Source organism: Apis mellifera, linkage group LG12, assembly GCF_003254395.2.
Source record: "Apis mellifera strain DH4 linkage group LG12, Amel_HAv3.1, whole genome shotgun sequence".
In the NCBI taxonomy this organism is placed as follows: Eukaryota; Metazoa; Arthropoda; class Insecta; order Hymenoptera; family Apidae; genus Apis; species Apis mellifera.
Genome location: NC_037649.1, coordinates 10,436,372 through 10,459,403, shown reverse-complemented (window position 1 = coordinate 10,459,403; position 23,032 = coordinate 10,436,372). Strand labels below are relative to the sequence as shown.

General features: G+C 44.4%; 1 protein-coding gene across 11 annotated transcripts in view; it reads right to left on the bottom strand.

The window, feature by feature from the left end:
- LOC408393 (agrin) overlaps positions 1-23,032 on the bottom strand; it is a 336,061-nt gene that overhangs the window by 15,570 nt on the left and 297,459 nt on the right. For all 11 annotated transcript variants that reach the window (XM_006566907.3, XM_006566908.3, XM_006566909.3 and 8 more), the window contains 7 exons: positions 16,989-17,225; positions 8,189-8,404; positions 7,706-7,947; positions 6,922-7,108; positions 4,694-4,791; positions 319-451; positions 23-256 (listed from right to left, as the gene is read on the bottom strand). In XM_006566907.3, the coding sequence (XP_006566970.1) occupies positions 23-256; positions 319-451; positions 4,694-4,791; positions 6,922-7,108; positions 7,706-7,947; positions 8,189-8,404; positions 16,989-17,225 (1,347 nt within the window). The remainder of the gene's footprint in view (positions 1-22; positions 257-318; positions 452-4,693; positions 4,792-6,921; positions 7,109-7,705; positions 7,948-8,188; positions 8,405-16,988; positions 17,226-23,032) is intronic.

The window sequence follows — 23,032 nt, the reverse complement described above, 5'->3', positions numbered from 1 at the left end:
GAGAAGAAAAGAAGAATCTTACTGAGAGCCGCGACGGCGAATCGTTCGCCGCAATCGCCGTAGAATATCACGTGCAAGACTGGCAATTTGGGATCCCTGCCGCAGGCCGCCTTCTGCAATTCGCACTCGGACGGGTACGTTTTGGCATCGCTGCCGCACACTGGCTCCCCGCCGCTCTCGGGACACTCGTCGGGGCACACGCACACGCCGGCCATGCAGTGAGCCCCGTGCTCGCATTCGACCCTCGCGCAAAGCTCTGGAAAGAAAACGCCTCTTTCGGATCGATCCTTTCTCGATCCGATTAAGTCTCAAACTTACCGCAATCGCCCACGTAGTTGACAGTGATCAGCGCTTGGGAAGTGCAAGAGGCCACTTTCATCGCGCATTCGTTGGCGTACGTCACCCCGTCGGATCCGCAAATCTTCTCCGCAGCTTGGGCGGCGTCTTTCGTCTAAAAAATTATGAATAGAATCATGTATCAGAGGAGAAAATTCGAATATGAAAAGTTGGTTGCGCGATACTTTGGCGGATACAGGGGGAGGGGAAATAGGGGGGAAACGAGCAAGTTTGCACGCGTATCGCACTTGTTGCACGGGGCCAAGGCGGCGGCCGACACACGTTGGCGTCGCGACGCCGCCGGGGGGGATGAGAAATAATACGCGAAAGAGCGAAACTTAATTAGCTCGGCTGCGGCTGCTATCCAGCCACGCCGTTGTTTGCTTATTACGCGCGGTGTCACCCACCCCTGCCCTTTTTCCCTCCGTTTTTCCTCGCGTTGTTTCATCGCAACCGCGCCTTTCCTTTCTCAATGAAACGTCACAGCGGCGATCGTCGTCGCGTGCGACCGTCTAACGAAAGATTCTCTTTTTTTTTTTTTATTTTTTTTCTCTCTCTCTTTTCTCCTCCCGAATATAAAATATCAAATTCACCGTTCGCGAGCGGTGAAACGGTTAAACGGTTACCATTAACCTTTTCCAAGGGAGAGATATGGAGTCTCTCGTGGAAACGTATTACCGGATAGCGAATAATTAAACTCGAGTAATTACTTTCACGGAAAGAAAGAAACTGCATAATATTCCGTTAAAAGAATTTATATTTCTATTATATTACATTTTTATATGAAATTTAACAGAATGTTAGCCACAATAAACGGTAATATAATTGATTTAGAAAAGCAATTACGACGAGAGAGGGAAGAGAAAGAGAGAGAAAGTCTTCGAATCCTTTTCTCCCTCCTTTCTCTTCTTTTTCTTTAATCCGTTTCGGCGGTTTAATAAATATCACGATTTTATTTCTCCCCTCCTCTCCCACGATAAAGAGAGGGGTGGCAGGGATATAATAACGAAGCTCCGCCCGTTGGAAAATGTTCGTAGCTCGGGTCGATACGTTTTAATTAGTTTTCGCGACAAGTTGTTACGCGCCTTGCCCTCCATCTTATTGTAATTTACGGGACAATTATAGGCGGGGATTCACAGGGAGGAGGGAGAGGATCCGAGCTGAGGAGGGTGTAGTATAGCTGGGACGTGCCGATATTCCTCGTTTGCAGTTCAAACAATGCCCTCCAACCCCTCGCCGCCTCTCCTTCCTACCTCTGATTCGGTCCCTTTCATCCCACCTTCTTTCCCTTCTTTCCCTTCAAAGTCTCCCTCCTCGCTCCGTTTCCGGCGGAAACGCTGACGCGTCAAATTCGTGGGAACGTTTGTGCGCCCATGCGAGCAAGACGTGATTTCACGTTTTAAAACGGAAAAACCTGGGAGGATCCCATCCCGTACCAGGAATTATGCTGATGCATCGCGATCGGCTCGCAACGAATTCCTCTCTTTCTTTTTTCTTACTTCTTGTAAAGATAAAAATAGTTGAGCGTTTTCATCCTGAGAAGAGTAAATACGCGTATCGATTTTGAACGCCAGAATAAGAAATAAGAAAGCGATTTCGTTATTTCCCGTTTCACGATTCTAAATATACGAGTACATATACATATATTCACTTTAATTACAATCGTTCAAACGGATATTCAGATACTACAGATACCGGTTAGTTAAATATATCCGAAACAACCAATAGAAAAGTATATATATATATGTATATGTATATGTATCTCGCCTGTACGAGAGTCGATAGAACATTGGACGGTTCGAGGAGTCCATTCCAGTCGATGGCTGCTCCGCCATAAGCGCCTTCTAACGTGGACCTCGTTGAATTTCAGATAGCTCGAGGGGGCGAGCTCGTGTAGCCAGCAGCCAGCCAGCCAGCCAGCCATCCAACCGTCCAGCCTCTCTGTTCGACCACCTTCCGCCGATCCTTTTTGGAAAAAGAAGCATGCGCCCGCGGCAGTTACCTGAACGACTACGAGTCCGCCACCACGAGTCCTCCTCCACGAGTTCCAAAGGGATAAAGCGGGAGGATAGATGGGCAGACGGAGAGGGAGGGAGGGGAAAGAGAGTTGAGAATTGTTCGTGGTTTTGTCAGCAGGACGTTTCACGAATCCGTGAATTTCGGAGAACCGGCGGTGTGTGTCCTGGACCGGATCGACCGAGAAAGGGAGAGAGAAAGAGAGAGAGAAAGAGGAGGGAGAGGAACAGAGAAGCCCATTCACCTCCCTCCCGACCGCTATCTCAGGGTGCCCTGACGTGCTATCCATTCCCAACGAATATTTCTGCTCCAGGAAATTTCGGTGAGAACCGAATCGCGGATTACCAGCGATAAACCCGCCTTCTCCTTCGTCCTCCTCTATTCCTCTCTCTCTCTCTCTCTCTCTTACTTCTCTCGTAGGGAGTCAACCTCGGCTCGATCCATCCCCGCGCCGATAGATTGATTGTTACGAGCCGGATATGGGGAAAAGCGAGGAATTTACCCGCAATGTGGTATTGCGGGCTTGTTAAATTTTCTGACAAAGGAGGGATGACAAATGATGGAGGAGAGAGGAATTTTGCGATATGCGAATACGTAAATTGTCGGAGTTTCGAAAGCGAAGTATAAATGCGATTTTGAAAAATTTCAATTATCGTGGTAAATTCGAAGGGAACGATTTGAATGATGGAGAAAAATCGAAGGCGAACTCCTCGCGGGGAAGATATATCGACGAAATTAGAATCGAGAAGGAAGGGAATCGCAAAGAGAGGGAGAGAGAGAGAGAGAGAGAGCGGAGGGTAAAATTGATAGAAAGGCTTTAATGAAAATGGCGTGCACGTCGGTTGATCTGAAAAGGTATCGATGAAACGAGCCGATTCATTACACGGTTGCGTAACGGTTCAGTAAAGGAAACGAGAAATATCGTGCGCTACTAATGTATTCTCTGCTTTCCTGTGTATATACAGGGTGAAGGAAGAAAGGATTCCTAACTATCGAGATAGACTCGCTGAAGTAAACTTTTGATAAATCGAAAAATTCTTTTACTTTAAAAATTATCGACACTTTCTTTTTAATTATCTTATCCACGAGCTCGATACCACGTGGTGAATATTTTACTTGGAGGCTTAATGCCAACGTGAAACCATCGTTGTTTCGATTAATAGAATATTCTCTTTCGTTACAATTAGGGCATTAGCCTAGCTCGTGAGGAACAAGGATTCGACAGAGATAAATTTATCATCTTTGATATATAGGTGCGAAAAATCTCGTAAATATGATAACTGCTGTTTTATTGTCGAGAATAATTTATAGCGTGGAACATGGAGATTTTTAGGGAAAGGGAAGGGAAGAGTGGTAAATAAGCACCGTTATCTGAAATAACCCCTTCCCACGTTGCAGTGTGGGCAGTCGTTTAGATAACAGCTTTCGCTATTTTTCAACTTTGAAGCAACGATACCCTTCTTCCCTTCTCTACGTTTCTCTTCTCTCGATTAAACGCAATATTATTATCTGGTAAATTTTTATACGAGGCGCATGTGTTTTCACAACATCGTAAATACGATTATTATGATAGGAAAAATTCGAGAAGAAAGAGATTTTAAACTTTTTTTTTTTAAATCTCGATTTCCACACCGAAACGAAACTTTACTTTATTTTTATCAAAATCAAATCTTTAATCCTTCAATTACAATGTTTTTTATTTTCTTTCCAAGCGGCCGATTCTATTTAGATTCTTCATCTCTATTTCATTAAAGGAACGAAAGTGGCTACCGTGCAAACCGGGATGAAAATTATCATTTCACGAACGGATTTGCGCGTCTGAAAATTGGAATCGGCTAACCTAAGCCTCTGACGATGCGTTCCAATTCACTTTGATAAGGATTAATTCAATTACTTCAATACGATTTAAGGATTAATTTCCACTGGTGTACTCGAGTTTCAGCGCAAAGGTTAAGTAGATTTCGAGCACCGGTATTCTCTTCCGAGAATTATGACTTAATTCGATTCTTCGATATTTCGAGTGCTTCGATGTAAATTATCATCCACCTCGAACGATTGTAAATATATATATATATATTTCATTATATTATAATCGATACGAAACAATTTTTCTTCTTATAGGACATCGTTTATCCTATTATCAACTTATAAAAGATACATTCGTCCTTATCATCATTATTAAAATAAATTCAAGATTGAACGAAATACGTGCATCTACGTAATAATTAAAAAAAACATCGGATGAAATTACGCGTAGACGGGACGATATAATAAAAAGTACATATAATAATAATAATAAGATAATAAAAAGAGAAGAATTAAAATACAAAAAATTACTTACCGAAATCTCGCATTTGCTCGGGCAAACGCACTTGGCTTCCCCGCCATTGTCGGTCTTGCACTCGGCGTAAAACTCGCACTTCTTATTCTCGCACTCGTCTGGGAACAAACGGCGAAACATTTCCAATTAACAAGCAAAACCTTCATCGAGTAGCACCCACCATCCCTCTATCCCCATGAACGCATCCATCTTCCTCCGTAATTGCCCTTGCAAGCAAAAACCTCCCCCCCCCTCGCGAGACAGACCCATTCGTCACCGGGAACGTACGTTGGTTCGTTCGAGCGAGCACAGCCTCGAAATCTCAGAGATTCCTTGATATTCTCTCCTCACGGGCCTCCTAATTCACCACTCGAGTCCGTGACTGAATTGTTTAAGGCGGCGCCCCTTCCGTTTCCGCGATATTCGACGCCGAAGTACCCTGTTGCGGTACTCGAAAACCTTCTGCCCGCCTACCATTCGACCCGACATCGATAAAGATTCCTTCCTTCCCCGGAGGCTATTTGCATAACTGCATCCCCCCTCCTTTCCATCCCGTCCATTGCGTACGACCGAGGGGAGAGAAGGAAAACAGTGGAATGGATTATGCGGCTTTATAAATTTGGCGCTCTTTCTCCCCCTCTTATTTCCATTCCTCCTCGATTTGATCGATCGAATCCATTCCGTTGCAAGCCAACTTAAGGTAAGGAAGGTAATAGGTTTCTTTCGATTTCACTTAAGCAGGTGGAAACGTGTATGCACAAGTTGATTCTCTCATCGGTGTTTTAGACGGAGGGAGAGAGAGAGAGAGAGAGAGAGAGAATTGGCTTTCGTATCGAAATGGAAAAGACGCGAGAGTCGTGGAAACGTTCGAGGATACGTGCGGAGAGCGAGCGCATGCATATGCATCGTGCATGCCGTGGGGTAACAACTCATACGAAGTAGTATCTCCAGTGAACCGTGATGTGCACGGAACCGAATCCCGAATGCCACTACGTTTCGCAAGTTTCACGCGATTTTAAAGCATGCAAATTATGCTGCGCGGCCGGCCCGGCGAGGGAAATTCGGATCTCGGCCACGAGATTTCTTTTCCCGGATCCGGAGCAGCCGGGAACGAACGGGTTATTCGCGTCACGGGTCGGCTTATGAGAAAAGTTTGCCCCGATCTCTCTCTTTGCGGCGAACCTATTTTCGCCCCGAAGATCTCGTCGGAAATTTAACGTTTCATCGTGGAAGGATAAGGGGGGAGGATACATTTTCGTTTCTCGTACAGAATACCAAGAAATTTGGATCTTTAATCGGGGGAAAGAAATTTCAATCGCAAATTTATTTAACATTTTCTTTTTCTTCTTCTTCTTATTCTCTTTTTTTTCGATAAAATGCTTCGGTTGGAAAAAGCCGTTGACGAAATATTCTTAAGACAAAAGCAAAACGGTTCACGGTTGATCGATATATGCAAATACTTTTATGATAACGTGGAAGAGGATAGATCAAAAGGTTCCATGTATGCAAATTATATCTCTCGTGGTCGAGCGAATATTTATAAAAAAATTCTCAATCTCCCTTGTTGATTTTCTAAAGAAAAAAAAAAGGGGGGGGGGAAAAAGGATGGTCGTCGTGGGTCAAATCTAATTGCGCGAATCCTCGATATAACGAGCTCGATGTAACGAGTTCGCCCGGAGTCGGAATCGATCTTCGTTCGATTTTTCTCTCCGGCAACCGCCCCGTTTCATAATAAAGTTTTCTTAATTATTTACCCGCTACCTTCCTTCTAATTGTTCCGCTTTCCCGCCCGATCAATACTCGGCGAATTTCGCGTGGAAAAATCTTAGTCAGTTAACAGGAGAAAAAAAGAAGAAAAAGCTCCCTCTTTAATTATACTTCGAAATTACCGATTATTTATTTCCGAGTTTTGTGTCCGTCCGTTTATATTATTAGATATTTAACGTGGAACGCGTTTCGTTTGCATAATTCTAAACTCATTTTCACCGACGATCAATTATACCCAAGTTAAATTTCAAATTTAACCAATCGATATTGGCAATGAGCTGACGCGTCGATAAAATTGTTATCGTGTCGAGAGTAACGAACGTTCGATTCTTAACCATCGATCGATAATGAAACATCGACGAATGATTCCCGTGAACGCGATGAAACGCGAGAAGAGGAATGTACATTATATTTTTGATATATTTTTTTAAATTCTAAGTGCCTAGAAAATTGGAGGGAAATAAACGTTTCTGGGTACTCACTGCACAATCCCTGGTAAAGCACACGTATCTCTCGTCGATGTTTACAACCCTCGAGGCGAAGCTGACACTCGTTTCCGTAGCTGATTCCATCGTCTCCGCAAACCGGCTGAAATTCCGCCGGACAGGTTGGACACTCGCAAATCGCCGTCCCACCGATTTCCGCGCAAATCGCGCCCCACTGGCAGATCTGCGACAGAATTCAAATTTCGAATTTTCCCATTTCCCCTCTCCCCCTCCCTTTTCCGGTCGAAAGAAAAACGGGAGATTAATCGCGCCGTTGCCTTTTCTCCTTTTTTCTTTCTTTTTCCACCCCTCAGCGACAGCGGCCCCTTTGTCGTAAGTTTCCTCCGCCTCGCTCGCAAACCCGATAATTTATCGGCCGCGATATTTTATCGCCACGCGCGCCACTTTAATTCGCGGGATTCAACGTCGCGTTGCTCCGGGCGAAGCGCCGATTCTACCCTATTCCTCCCAGGAAATCGGATTAAGAAACCGACAAGTCGCGAGAATGAGTTTATGTATTATGTAAACTCGTCGTTTTAGATTCTTTCGTTTCCCTCTTCGTAGATTCTAGGTGAAAGAAAGGCATCGGCACGATTCGTGTACGAAACGCACAGTTTACTTCTATTTCCTTTATTAAACTCCTTCTAACTTTTGCTTCAACTCATTACGAGATTTTCAAATTATCGTTCGAGCAATTATTTTGATTCTCTCTCGTCGCGGTTCAAGTATTTGGCTTATAGAAGTGTCCCCTTTCCCTCCACTTTACACCTCTCCGACTGACCTTCTCGGAGCAGGGGCCCCTTGAGCCGCATGTACCCGTGTACGCGACCTCGATGTTGGTCCTCGTCAAACAGGCCTGCCTCTTCAGCTCGCACAACGAGGTGTAAGTCTTGCCACCTCTCGCGCATACAGGCCTCATCACCGGCTCGCATTCCGCTCCGCACTCGCAGCTCGCGATCCCCTGTCGGTTGATCACGCACTGCTCGTAGGGGCCGCACTTCGCCTCGTCGCACGGATTGATTCCTGCTCGCACAATGGGGATCGAGATTAAAAGAGCGAAGGAAGGAAAGAAAAAACGGGATCACGTTTTCAACGCGTGTCACGCGTGTCCTGTCTACAACGGCAGCAACAACAACGGAGGGTATTATTGGGAACGTTTGTTCGAACGTTTGGGCCGAATTGGGACGAGAGAAATACGAAGGAGGGTTGATTTTTATGATTCTCTGATGACGAAACGTGATATTATTCGTGCGAGGTGAATTACCTGAGCTGCACGCGCCATTGTAGACTTTCCTCAGGGATAATCTGGATCTGCACGCTTCCTGCCTGAGGCTGCATTCGTTCGAGTACGTTTTACCATCGCTTCCGCAAACCGGTGCGAACTCGAGGCCGCACTGCTCGCCGCAACGGCAGCCAGGTTGCCTCGACTCGTCCAGCTGACAGATTTCCGGCTCCACGCACTCCACGTTGCCGCAAGGATCTGGAAAATTAAATTGCGGCAAGCGCTCGCTTCGAGTCACGTTCCAACAATGCGGCGGATCAAGGCGGCGAGTTGTTAATCAAACGCTCTTGATCGTAAATTCTTCGCTGGTTGGGATAACGACGCGAGCTTATCCATATCGTACCGGAAATAAATCGTTCCCTATGAATTTTCTCCGCAGTTTTCACGATAATTGAGAAGCAGAAAGGAGAAATGGAAAAAAATCCACGCGATTCTTTATCTTGCGCGAATCGAACGAACTTACGCGCTTCGATTAAAAACAAACGTTTCGTTGTCCCGTCCTCGTTAAGGAGTTGGTCGAAGAAGGAGAGGATTGATAAAGGCGGATGGAACTAGGCCGAGGAGGGTAGAGGAGGCGAGGTCGAACAGCGGCACAGGTGGAAGAAGCATGGCCGCGGCGAGATTAATCTTCGCCCTCGGAGGAAGGAAGTTGGATTCCGTTTCCTGTCCGTGGGCGGTAGTAGGTAGGGTAGGTTTCGAGGTTAGAGAGGGGCCTGACGGGGCAACTTGGCGAGGCGGTGATGTTTCTCGGGGGTTGGCTCGAGTTACAGCCCAGCGGAGCGGCTAACCTTCCGCAACCACCCCCGTTTCTTCCTCCTTTCGTCCGCCGCCGGTTTAGCGGACTCGTTCGAGAGTTGTAATCCAAGTCCCCCGACCACGCAAATATTCCCCTTTCTCGCACACCTCGTCAAACTTTCGTTTTTCCTCCAACGAATCGTTCGATTCTATCCTCGATAATTTATGGACGGCAGAGCTGTTTGCGATTCCTTTGTTTTGCGTATCGTGTTATTTGTTACGAACGTTCCGTTACGAATTGCGGCGAGAGGAAGGAAAGTAGTCTTCGAACGATACGTCGAAATCTTGGTTGGAAAACTTCCCCTGTCTTCTTACGATAACTTGTTCCCTTCCTACGGAACGCCATCCCGCGACCTTCTCTCAAAGACACCGGGGAGGGATTCTCCAAGCTGCCGGCTCTAACTTTCCGCGACATTACCCTGATGCGAATTTCTTTGTATCGTCATCAAAGCAAGCTCTAAGGATACCCCAGGTATCGGCGTCTGTTCGTCGTTATCCGAGAAAAGTACGGGTGACGAACGCGAGTGCGCGTAACGATGCAGCCGCATCGTGTGCACGAAACGTCTCATCCCTTCGACTAAATAACTCTTCTCGAACGTATCCCGACCAGAGAGAAACAGAGAGAGAGCCTTCTTCTATCTTTCTACGGAAATTTTTGAGAATAATTTTCGAGACGGTTCGAATTTCTGGCGATAATTTCTCCAACAACTCGACCCCGTTTTCTCGTGAATGTAATTCGAGAAGGTAGAAGGGGAAAGGAAAAAAAAAAAAGAAAGAGAAAGAGGGGAAAAAAAAAGATCTCGCGAGAAACGGTCGGCATTAAAACAACGTTGAATATAAAGCGGCGTGAAAGAAGAAGGGGGTGGGAGGGGGATGGAAGAAGGTGGACGGATGAAAGGAAGGGGAGAAAATGGAAAAAAAAAAGATCGGGACAGGTTGGCGTCACTTGAAACCGTAAAACACCTCGTAAATTGCCTTAAAGCTCTTCGATCGTGGACAGAGTGCGTCGAGTCGCTCGATTCACACTCTCCTCCTCTCCTTCTTTCCCCCGTTCCACACCCCCCTCGGGCGATTTCGTCGAACAAAAGCCATCCGGCCCGTCGATAAAACTGTGTTTAAAATTCCCGCGTCGCCGCGAGCCAATTGTTTTTAAGTCCGTCGCTAAGAGCCACGCCACCTCTCATTTTCTCACCCCCCTTTCCTCCTCTCTCGAACTCTCTCGTTCACTCTCCAAACTCAACCCCCTCTCGACGGCTGTCTCCAACGGCAACACGTCCCCTCTCCCCCTCTCCTCCTGTCTAATCTTCCGAGTTACGCGAAACTTTCTACGTGGCCCGTAGACTACTTTTTTCACACCCCCCTCCCTCTCTTCTCCTCGCACCACCTCTTCACCATCTTTCTTTCTCTCTCTCTCTCTACCTCGTTCTGTACCCGTGACCTCCTCTCGTTGCAGCGCGCCGTATTTTGCATTCCCGCGGAATAACTTTCAGAAAGGAATAATAAGCGGACGGGGTGGAATAAGAAAGAAGTTGTCGCGGGGATAAAGTGGTAAGTGGCGGATAAAGGGAATTGAATTGAGTTTGGTCAACGAATTGAAAGATCGCTAACTTTTCTCTCTCTCTCTCTCACTCTCTCTCTTTCCGCATTCTTATTTCGTGCTCGGTTATTGTTCCGCTCGGTTTATCCTTTTTAGCACCTTCGCGAGTTACCACTTCCCTGTTATTTACGCCTCGTCCGGCGTTGGAGCAGAATACGTACAATTTTCATCTCCGGGTATAAATGACGTTTAAGTATTATCTATTATGAGCGCGTCGAAACGAGAGGGAGAGAAAAAGTGGAAAAAGGGATATAAACGATTTTCTTTATCGGGTATATTATTACGTGTGTATTAAATAAGTTTAGATTCAGAATCGCGGGAGAATCGTGACTTTTTTTATTTTATTTTATTCCATTTTACAATTTCGCAGCAAACACGCGGGGCGCTTTCGAAACACCGGGATCAGGTTTCAAAATTTCGTTTGTAGCTTTGTGTACCACTATCCGTTTCAATAGAATTGGTAGTTTTGCGCAGCTTTCAATAGCTGCAGCGGTTTCGCGTAGCTTCGCTGCGGTTTCGAAAATTTCGCAACTTCATGTAAAACTGAAAATTCATCGAAGGCCTGTTAAAACCGGAAAGTTGGAACGTTGAAAAGAGGCGAAACGTATTCGTACTATTAGAACGAAATTGTAACAAAAAAAAAGAAAAAAAGAATATACACGATCTCCTCTACTATCCACCACCACCGATCTTTCGAAAATTCCGATTAACCAACGTAAACGCGTCAAATTCGAAACGAATTCAGATTCCGTTTCTCTCCATTTGAAATCCATTTTCGGGAAAATCGAACCAAGACGCTTTCCCCCATTAACCGCGCTCAATCGTAGCGAAATCGAATTCACCGAAAGGAGGAGCGTTATGGAGCATCGTCGAGGCAAATTACGCGCAATGAGCGAGTTTACGTTAACAGAAGCTTGGCGGTTTTGTGCAACGCGCAGGCAGCAAGCCATTCCCGTTCGATCCGCGGCATCCCTCGAGTGTACCGTAAACCCTTGCAACAGCGCAAGGGGGATGCCAGTCACTTAGGCTCGAGACGCGTAAACACAAGCGGCGTAACAGCATCCGGCCAAGGAGCAACGATCATAATTTACGAGGCACGGATCCGAGGATGGAGTTGGGATTGGTTCGGGAAACCGCGTACGTAACATCGTACGTGCACGTTGCGTCGGGAACGGGCTACTTTGCCCAGGCGAAATAGCTGCGCAAAGAGACACGCGCAGCCCGATTAGACGCGTGCCTGTTGAATTATGAGCGATTACACGCCGGTGAACGCAGATGTATTCGAAGCTTGTTCCGGCCCCGACTCGCCTTCCTTGCCTATTCGCGTGCATCGAGATTTGATTTCATTACGACGCGATTACGACGGTGTTACCGTTTCAAGATAATTTATGGATCCTGCCTCTTTTGAGAGAGAAGGAGGATGTATATATATATATATATATATATATATATATATATATATAGGATGTCCCAAAATTAAAGCAAGATTTGAATTTGCCGCCATTTTTGCATTAAGTTGTTGGCAAGCCTGAAAAAAGAACAGTTTGACAGCTGAGAGTTTAGTAAAAATGGAGCGTTATACGATACAACAACGTGTCTTCATTATTGAACAATATCAAAAAGTGGATATTGGTTTTTCGAGCAAAATAATCCTAAACGATGAAGCACATTTTCATCTCGATGGCTTTGTTAATAGCCAAAATTGCCGTGTTTGAGGTTCGGAGAACCCACATGCGATTAGCGAAAAACAAATGCACCCACACTGTTTAGTGCGGATTTTGGGCAGGATCATACTTTTTTGAGAATGAGGCTGGTCAAGCAGCAACTGTTAATGGTACTCGATGTAGTCGTGTACTCTCTCGTTTCTCTGGTGATCAGAATTGGCTAGATCATGCGATTTAACACCATTAGATTTCTTCTTATAGTTATTTGAAGTCTATGTCAACAATTCCACAACCACACGTGCATTACAAGAGGAAATTAAACGCTGCATCAACGAAATTCAGAATTATGCAGAAAAATCATGAAAAATTATGTGCCCGATGTGTTATTCCATAAATAACCCTATCCTATGTACTTTATGATTCAAAAAAAAAATATCTAAAAACTCTTTTTTATATTTAATTCAAATCTCGCGTTAATTTTGGGACACCCTTTATATATACACGGACGTATCAACATATTGGGAGTTTCCCAGGATCTTGAGAGATCGATGAAACGTCGACTTTAGAAAGATGTAGCTTCCAAACGACTTTAACGATAAATTTCTCGTATATTCTTTATTTCCTAGGCAACATAAAAATAGCGAGCTTGAAAGTCAGTAGCAATATCCCTTTCTTCCATCGATTCGCTATTTTCCACTCGAACACGATGATCCCTTCGTTCCGACACGGCCTATGCTGGTTGCAGATCGGATCGAAGCGATCGGGACACGCTTCCCTCGCTCGATGCGTGCCCTCGAATCCCTCGAATATCGACTAGAGCGTGAGAATTTAGCCGAGCCCATCCCCGAACGAGCCATGTTCGCTCTGCGAGCTAACGTTCTCCAACGATCTCCCCCCTTTCCCTTACGAAGACCCTTATTTCGGCACGCTGGAGCGTGAAGAAAACGGCACCCTCTCCTATTCTGATATCTAGATATCTCTGGATATTCACGGGGAAACGGGCTAAAGCGAATTTCTTCTCGTCGAGATGGAAGAAGAGAGAGAGAGAGAGAGAGAGAGAATAAGGGAAAAAGAAGAACGTTCGCTTATCTTTCAAAGACCTCCACTTGGAGGAGGTTACTTAACGATCGGTACTCTGCACGGTGACTGGAATAATCGTGGAATTAAACGGGAGGGAGATCGCGAGGGAGATTGTCTCTCATTGCGAACGATCGGAAATGTAATTGGATGGCAATTATAATGCCACGATTTTTTTTTTTTTCTTTTTCTTCCTTTTCTCCTTTATAAATTGATACTCGACGGACTCGAAGAATGAAGAAAAAGGAGAAGAAAAGTACGATCGATCGTATTGCTTGTTATTTTTCGTTCGAATCTTCTTGGCGCCGCTTTGTCTCGCAAAAATATTAAACGAGATATTAAACGACGATTGGGAAGGAAACGAGGCGATTTCGTCCCCATCCGTTTCGAGTTTCCTTCTCTCCTCTCGCGCACACCCAGGAAAGATTAATCCCTCTCACTTTCCTCTAGTTTTCCTTTCATGCGCGATTCACTCGACAATATTCACCTCCGGCTTCGATTAACATTAACAAGAATATCCTCGATCGTAACACACCCAATTCATCGCGCCTACCTCCCCTCTCTCCTGCTCGCTGCTACTTTCAATCATTGAAAAAGTTGGTCCGCCTCGAAAACTCATTTCCTCCATCTTTTCTCTCCTTTCTCCCTTTTTTTCTTCTTCTTCTCCTTTTTTTCTTTTTCTTTTTTTCAATTTACCCTCGGGCCAATCGTCCCCGACAGAGCGGAGCAGGAGAGGGACTCGGGAGTGGACCAGGAGGCGAGAAGGGAGTGGTGACGATCGAAAAGTCTCGAAAGTTTCGAGCTAATTTGATTTATCGTCGCAGCCACTTGAGATTCGCGACCCAGCCCTCGTTCCACCCCTTGACTCGGCGCCCCCCGTTGCCGAGAAGGAATTAGGGGGGGTCAGGGATGGGATCCTTTGGATCCTTGCTCCTTTTTCCGCGCTCGAATTTATTATTGATTTCACCACGCCGAGGGGGGACCGCCGGCTGAATACGATTGATAAAGAACACCCTTGACTCTCCCTCTTCTTCCCCCTCCATTCCATCCTTCGTGACTTTCACCTCGATGAGAATCGAGCCGAGAAAAATTGAAGGATCTTTTGTCGAATCTTCCACGAGTATCTTCGCCCTCCCCCCCTTTCCTCGATTATTACGTTTCATTGTTCTCGGATTCGTCCTGCTCTTCCCGTGAAATTTCCCCTCTTCTTCACCATCCTTGCGGATAATTCTATAGAAATCTCGAAATGATCTTTTTTTTTTTATTTACATGTTTTCCAACGACGCGACGCGATAATCGAAAGGTTAAAAGAAGGGTGAGTTTTCGTGATGTTTCGCGTTGCTCGCGCGACTCGAAGAATGGAAGGAGGCAAGGAGAAGGCGTAGGTGGATCCTGGCCGATTCCGAGTAAACATCGTCACCTTTACTCGCAGCTACGACCTGTCCGATCAAACATTTGTCTTTACTGTTCGGTTGATTAAAACGCTCGCCGAGTTTACGCCGAGCTCGAGTCGCTTCCGGCCGAGTGGATACGGGGGGGGATGGAGCAGGGTTGGACTGGGGGATAAACAGACGGGTTGGAAGAAATCTGAAGGGAGGGATCTGAAGGGAGAGTCGATCGCGCGGATTCTGACAGGGAATGTAAGGAAAGGGCGAAGTGGAAAGGAGAAGAGGTTAATAAGAGAGAAGGGGAAAAAATCAAAGGTTGGAAATTTGGAGAAAAAGGAAAAGAAGAAAAAAGAGACGAGAAATGTTAAGAGAGAATGATAATGTCGGTTCGAAAGGAAATTGTGAAAGGATAAATTCGATCAAACGGGCGTGCGAATATAATATGTTAAGAATTAAAAAAAAGGAAGAAACTCGATCAGAGGGAGAAATTACTCGATCGAGTAAAAAGCTGCAAAGAGAAAGATGCTTTGAGAAAAAGATACGGTAGGGAAGAAATGCGTATGGTTGAAGGTAAAGCGTGTCTAACGTAAATGAAAGAGGGGGGAGGGGAACTCTTGCGAGCTGTATCAAAGAAGAAACCACGGTCAGCAGAGAATTAGATAGAAAAAGAAAATTACGGTTATAAAGAGACGAACATTGGAAACGAGCGAAAGGAACGAAAGGAAAGAAAAAGGGGATACTACGAAGAGGATTCCTCTTTTCTTCTCTTCTGGTTAGTCATTTTTAATTTCGAAACAACGAAGAGGAAAGGAAGCGTTTCACTCTCTCTTCTCTCTCTTCTAGGTTCTTCTCAGCATCTCACAGAAACACATTGTATTACGTTGCATCGGTAAGCGATCCAACATTAACATATTACGAGAAAAATTTAATAATTCAAGTTTAAGAAGATTATATCATTCGAAATAATCGAATAAATAATTACATAACAAGGGTTATAAATAAACGTGCGAGCGAATAATTACTCAAAGTAACTTTGTTCCCTAACTTTTTAACTGGTTACTTACTTCTTCGATCGATCAATGCTCAACAATACCGACGGTATAGTCAACTGTGTACGTTATCATCAGTAGAAAAGGATCGGTTTAATCGGACGGTAATTACTACTCAATGCGCGTTTCACTCGACTGCAAACCGATTGCTCTACAATTTACTCGCACGATTTCTTCCCTGATACTGTTTGTGCGTGTTTGTATGTATGTGCAACAATTTAACTTGCATTTGAACAAATTCTCGTGGAAAACGCTGCTCGCATGCCGCTAATTTATCACTGTCTTTCGCTTCCTCTCGGCCGTTGTACGGGCTCTCCAATTTCGCTTTCTTCCGCAGTTCGTGATTTTTCAACTTTAACTTCTTCTTATCATTCGATTGTCGATTGCGCAAAGCAGATTTTTTTCTTTTTCTTTTTTATTTCAATAAAGTAAGCATACTCGAGAAAATTAAGGAATTTTACTTCCTGATTGAATAGCGCTTTCTTTTGCGTTTAATCAATGAACGTCAGAGATCGAATATTCGTCGAACAATCGCGTATTGTGCGAAAGGATGAAGAGTTTATCTTATGGACGAGCGAATTAACTCTCTAACATTGGAGAAGAGGAGATCCGTTTCGTAGAAAGGATCTTTCGCGGAATTAAACACGCACTCCTACGCAATCTCCTGCACGAGGGTCAAGGCAATATTTCTTTCAAAGTAGATTCCCTTATATTCATAAGCGGGGAGAAGCAATTTAAGCGGAAGAGATCGGTTTCCCCGGGATTCGTTTCGAGCTTACCGAGCTCGCTTCATAGAAGAATTCCAGCGATATGCTATCGTGCCGCGCATACACGAGTGTGTAAACCCGTGCCATCTGCCCGGAAGTAATCTCGATCGCGTGCATAAAGACGCGAGTAAATACGTACCGACAAACACCGCTATTTAACCCCTTCCTCCCCTCCCCCACCCCTTCGCTTCGATTCGACAAATATTTGTTTCCACGTCGAGGATCGCCGGATTATCCGGCCACGTTCTCCCTCTCGATAAATACGATCGCGAGTTTCTTAAAAAAAAAAAATCCGTTTCTTAAGTCTCTTAAGTTTGCTCGTTCAATTCCAATATACGGATGGATAATCGAGTTTAATAATAACAACGTTGCTAAGATGGAAAGCGGATTAGGAAGGCGCGTGATCGAGGAAATGTTATTTTTTTGGAATTTTTCCAATACTCACCGCATTTCCCCTGGAACGCCATAGTGATGTTGGCACCCTTGGCGCAGGCGGCCCTGTTCATCTCGCAGAGAGACGGATAGTCGGTCCCATCTGTGCCGCAAACGGGGCTCGATCCTTCGTGATCCCCTAAACTCGGACAGGATTCCAGGCACTCGCAGGATGCCTCGCTCCCGTCCCTGCTTCGCACGCATTGCGAGCCCTGGCTGCAATTCAGTTTCGTGCACGGATCCTTGATCTCTGTAACAGAGAAATACGTCCCATCCATTCATTTTTTTCTTCAACTTTTACCATCCATCCCTTCTTTCTCATCCCTATTCTAGATGGGAAAAATTTTTTCTCCCTTGACGACTTGAACAAGCGATCTTTTGGAAAAATTCTCAACAAACTTTCACTTTCATTTCTCGCCTCTGAAATCTGAAAGTTACAACCGATGGAAACGATGGATCGAAGGAGCGGCCACGTGTTTAATCGATGATCTCTTCTTTTTCTTCTCTCTCTTTTCTCCTAAAGGGAGGAGGAGGGGGAGGTCACGCTCGTTTTCCGGCATCAAACGTAATTACAAAACCGTAAACACGGGGGCGTGTCGTAAAACGGTGTGAAATTAAATCCGCGCGATTCACGATGAATAAAGTATCGTCTACTATCGTGGGCAGGATTTAGACTGGCGCGAATAATAAAATACGAACCGTGCCGCCGCCGCCCTCCTCGCCACTCCTTTCTTCCCCGGATTTGAACAGATAAAAGCCGCCCGCGATATATTAAGCCGCGGTTAAGCCGGTGAAAATTTTTAATGGAACCTCCTGATAAAGGGAAAGGGAGGGGCGGTAAGTTCAATTAAAATATCCTTTTCGTTTCGAAAAGGCCTCGACGATATCGCCTCGACCTTCCCTCCCCTCTTATGGGGGAAATGAAAGAGAGGAGAAAGAAAAAGAAAAAATGATTTCTCGGGAAAATTCTTTCTACTTTATTACGATGTTCGCACGTAGCCTTGGAGAGTTTAGAATTTCCACCTTTTTGGAATACACGCATGCACGGAGAGGCGTCGTCGTTTCCCTCGTTACTTGTTCAAGTACCTTTTGGAAAAATGTAGCAGCAGTTGGATATCGTCAACACGCCGCAAAGTGCCAACACGGCTCTCCCTATCATTGTTCCCCGCTTCTGTCGCTCCTTCTGCAAATCAAACCACCGACCGCCATTCATCCCTCCTCGTTATACGACCACCTGCACGTTTCTTTTCATCTTTTCAAGAACGAGGGTAACAGTGTTACACGCGTGAAATAACGAAGAAGAAAAATTATCATCATCGTTATTCCTCGTATAGTGTCGCCATATCGAACATTAATTCCACCATTGAACATTATTTTCTATGATTTCAAAACGCTTTTGAAATATTTTATTCGTCAACTATGTATACACATCGATCGAATATTTACGATTATTCGATACGATTATAAATTATGTAAGTAATTTTTATTCTCCTCCCCCTCTCCACCGAGATACGTTCGTCGATAATAGTCAAATAGCGGGGCGCTAAACGTTTGTATCGAAACAGGCAGTGCAGTTCAAACCCGTGATGATGGATCGCAGCAGCCTCGTTTTGTATTCAATAACTGCCGTACCGGTGTATTTTCCATTTACCATTCACCGCAACCCGATTATCCTCGTTAACGCATTTAATTCGCCGGCCACTCATCGTCACCCCTCCTCCGTCACGATCGATGCATTATTAATTATCGGTATGACAAAAGCAATTAGCAATCGGTTATCCGACGCCAAACGGGGGAGGGAGGAGGAGGAGGAGGGGAGGAGAGGTTTGGAGAACGCCGTTCGATTTCCGTACCTTTCCGTCCAATCGTGCAATCTTCCTAATGGAACGAATTTTCCTAATGTAACGCACGGGACACAGTCTCCTAATAAATCGTACGCCACCCTCCCCTCCTCCACAGTCGAGTTTTTCCCAAAACTGACGGATCGAATTTCGTCCACCATTTTCACGAATTTCAGGAATTTTCGATGGTGGAGAAGAGTCACATTTTCTATCTTTTCTTCTATCCTCTTCTTTTCTTTCTGAGAAAGAAATAGATCGAAATTGATCGCAGTTTAGATTTGTTAAGCGAGCAATTATATTAAATATTCTCTCTACGGATTCAGGCAACGTTCGAAATGTTTTTGTTTTCATTTCTTTCGACAGTTTAAGTATTACGTGGGAATTTGTCGTTCGGCTCGGAATCGGATCGATTTGTTTATCTTTCGAAATACGTCTCGACGTGTAATATCAGTCGACTTGTGGCAGTCACGCGGGCAAGAAGCGAGCGAGACGAACGCTCTATAAAAGTGTTATTTGTTCGGGGAAACATCTTTGGAATAAGCATGGAACGAGTTCTCGGCCCATACGCTTGAACGAGGTTTGCAAGAAATTTTGATAGGATCAATTTGAAAGTTAAATTAACTCGAAGTTAAAAATTTTCCACGGCGTTTATTGCTTCTGCGTCTCGGCTACGCGAGGAAGAGGAGGGTAAACTTTTCTTACTTATTTTCAAACTTAATTATTCACTCGATAGAATAAATTGTAGGGAAAAAAGGGAGAGGCGTTTAATAATCTAATTATCGCTCGATATAAACGCGACATTAAACAGGAATACGATAATACATTTGCTTCGAAACTGATAATATCGGAGGATATTTAAATGCCGAAACCATCGCGAAACTTTTATCGCGTGTCGACAAGCAGAAACGATCGATCAGCGTTTAAATTTTCATTTTTTCTTTTTTTTTTTCAGAGAGGATACACGGGTCGAACGTTTAATCCGCGGCATACGTTCATTGAACGGATGGAAGATTAACATTCTGTGTATATAAAACTATCGCGCGGCCATTCGGCCAACGAAATAACATCGGATATCAGTTAGTCACATACGGAATAGAATTGAAAAAGCCAGCTTAATCGAGCTGGCGAACCAATCTTGTACCGAGCCATGCTTACGCGCGCTCATGGAAAATGGAACGACCGATTCGACGGTGGTATCGCGTCAAAGTTGCGCGAATTTTCTGATTTCTGATCTTTTTTTAACACTCACGGCGTTAAGAATCGACACGTTGCGTGAAAGATATAAAAATATAAATCTTGTCCGATCCTGTTTGAATTTAAAAAAAGATTTCATAATTTTATCTCGGGTAAAAGTATGGAGTAATTTTAAAGCGTAGGCCGCGTGGATCGAATTTCGAGGGAAAAAAGCCGGGCAAAGTTTCTCCCTCTGGTTTCGTTCATCCGCAAGGGGGCGACGTGATATCGTAATTAATAATCCATTTTGCCAGTTTTTGCCCGGTGCACCTGACCGTCGCAGCTTGCCGCCGCGAACGCCCGCTTACGGATAATTTATTATCGGTGAGCACCGCATTACTCCGGTGTACACCACAACCCTGCCTCGTCGAAACGTCTGTCAAACGTCGATGGCCATATCGCCGCGGTTTCCCTATTTTCTTTCGCGTTTCCCCTCCCCGATAATCGTTTAAAAACTCGACCGTAATTTAGTTTTGTCGCGTGACAGATAGATCGTTTCACCGGTCAACCGGTTGAAAAGCATTTTTCCGTCTGCTTATTTTTCCACGTTTATTATTCGAATACTCGATCGATCTCGAGTTCGAATTATTTCGAGCGAATAATTCTTGCCGATAATTGTTCGGATCGATTTCGAGATATTTTGAGAATATTTCTCTCTCTTTTTTTTTTATTTTAATTTATTTCGTTTCGAGGGTTTTTTTTTTTACTTCGTTTCGATTACGAGCAATTTTTAGCAATTAATATTATTTTCAACGTAAATTAACTCGTGGCTTGATATCGCGTTGCGTAACGCGTTCCCTCAATTACACGGAATTTTCGAACGGAAGATTATTAATTAACGACGCGATGTGTTAATTTTTCTTATATTCGGGACGGAATACGTACATTTTTTATTTACGAAATATATATTTTTTTTTTTTATGTTCGTATATTAAATACTCATTTAAAATTTTTCGATGAAATATCGGAGAATTTGCACGTAATCAAATTTGCGTTACTTTTACCTTTTGCATTTTTCGTGAAAAATATAAATTTTTAGTAAATGAAAAAACGGGAGTAATATTGAAATTACAGAGAGAGAGAGAAGGAGAGAAAGAGAGAGCATTAAATTTTTCAATCACCACCGTTTCATTAGTAAAAACAAAAAAAATATGTATTTTTTTTAGAGATGCGTTCCGCATTATTCCGCCCGTACATTTATTCGAAAATTAATAACCGAAAGGAAAATCTTCCTTTCAACCTTTCTTTCTCCCGTTATATATACCTCGCAGACCGATATAAATAGTATTTCGATAATTCAGTTTTTGCGTCTATTTTATTCCCATTTCAATCCTGGCAATTTCTCTTTGAGAGAGAGAAGCTCGATAAAATAAGCAACGGCGAAATTACTTCGCCATTAATTTTCCGCCGTAGTTTTATCAACCCTCCACCACCACCACCGCCAGCCACTGATCTATTCAGTTCCTTAAAAAAGAATTCACTCTGCAAAAGTCTCGCGGCAAAAACTTCGTAGAAAGAATAATCCCCGCTGCGTTATTTTGAACGCATTTCTTATTATAAACGATATCCACTTCTTCTTCTTCGACCATACTCGAAAATTCAAGAGCAAGTATATTATATATCCTCGACGATAATACCGTCCAACCACCTTATTATTTAAAATTAAAGAAATTTTTCGAATTATATCCGAAATTATACCCGAGATTCCCTTTTCGAGAAATCTTTTCGAAAATCTCGTCTCGTAGACGGACGACGATATGTCGTCGACGATTGTATCGCCGGCTTAGGTAGCGATGATCGCCAATTAGTGGGTGATTATCGAAATGGCCGATATATAGGTGAACGTTTCGATAGATAAGGGGAAGATGAAGGGGGGAGAAGGATCAAGAGGAGCGAGTAATGGGATCGAAGGGTCGGTCTGTGTGTGGCCGGTATACTCGGACCGTGTCAAATGAGCCTCGTTAGGCAAACTTTGAGAACATCCAGGATATTGTTCGACACGAGGGAGAGAGGGGAAGAGAGAGAGAGAGAGAGAGAGAGACAAGTGGACTCGATCCGTGGAGCGATGACGAGGGTCGTTCCGGATAAGAATTTCTTCCTCCTTCTTCGCCTCCCTCTTATTCAATAATTTGGCCCATCGTAATGTATAAGTGGCCATTAATCCACTTTAATGGGCCGCTACTTAAGGCGAAGGCGGACCGTTACCGCCTTTTTATCGGTTACTTGTGACTGGCGCCTTTTCACCGGAGGGGAAGTTTTATTTGTTCCATTTATTTACCACCTCGTTTGGGGATCGGGTCGAGTCGGGTCGGGTCGAGTCGAGGCGAGCGATCGCAAGAAACGCTGAATCAGAAGAGAAACGAGGAAGATAGCGTTTGAGGGATTACGGTTGACCTTTGTGGTTGTGCGAGCGGTATAAAGTGGAGCAAATGAGCGGAGACGAGTCGAGGTCGCTTTCTTTTTCCTCTACGGAATATCGAAATAAAAGTAACGAGTTTTAAAACTTGTCTGAAACGACGTTATATTTCCAAACGTTGTTGTCCGAACCGAACAACGGATCACCGGTTTAATAATTCTCTGAACAACCGCAACGACTTCGGGCGGCGATGAGAGACCGTTACAAATTTTCAACCTAAAAAAAAAAAAAAAAAAAAGGAAACCGACGTTTTTCCATTTCGATCCGGCTGTTAATCAATCCCGAGTCGATGCGTGTGTCGTTAATCTCGCGGACGCTATAAATTCGCCTCGTCCTTTTGAACGTGTTTCAAGACGAGCTGGAAAACAAATTATCCTTCTTCTCTCTGCGAGAGAACGAGAGAGAGAGAGAGAGAGAATTTACATGCACGCGCGAGAGAGAAAACAGCTGTGGACCCGACACACAACACTGTAGAGCATCAAATCCGCATAAACGAGATCGAAGGAGGGAGGAGAGAATCCAACTGTCGTGATTAACGAGCGAGTTTCGCCTGTCAGGCGGACGTTT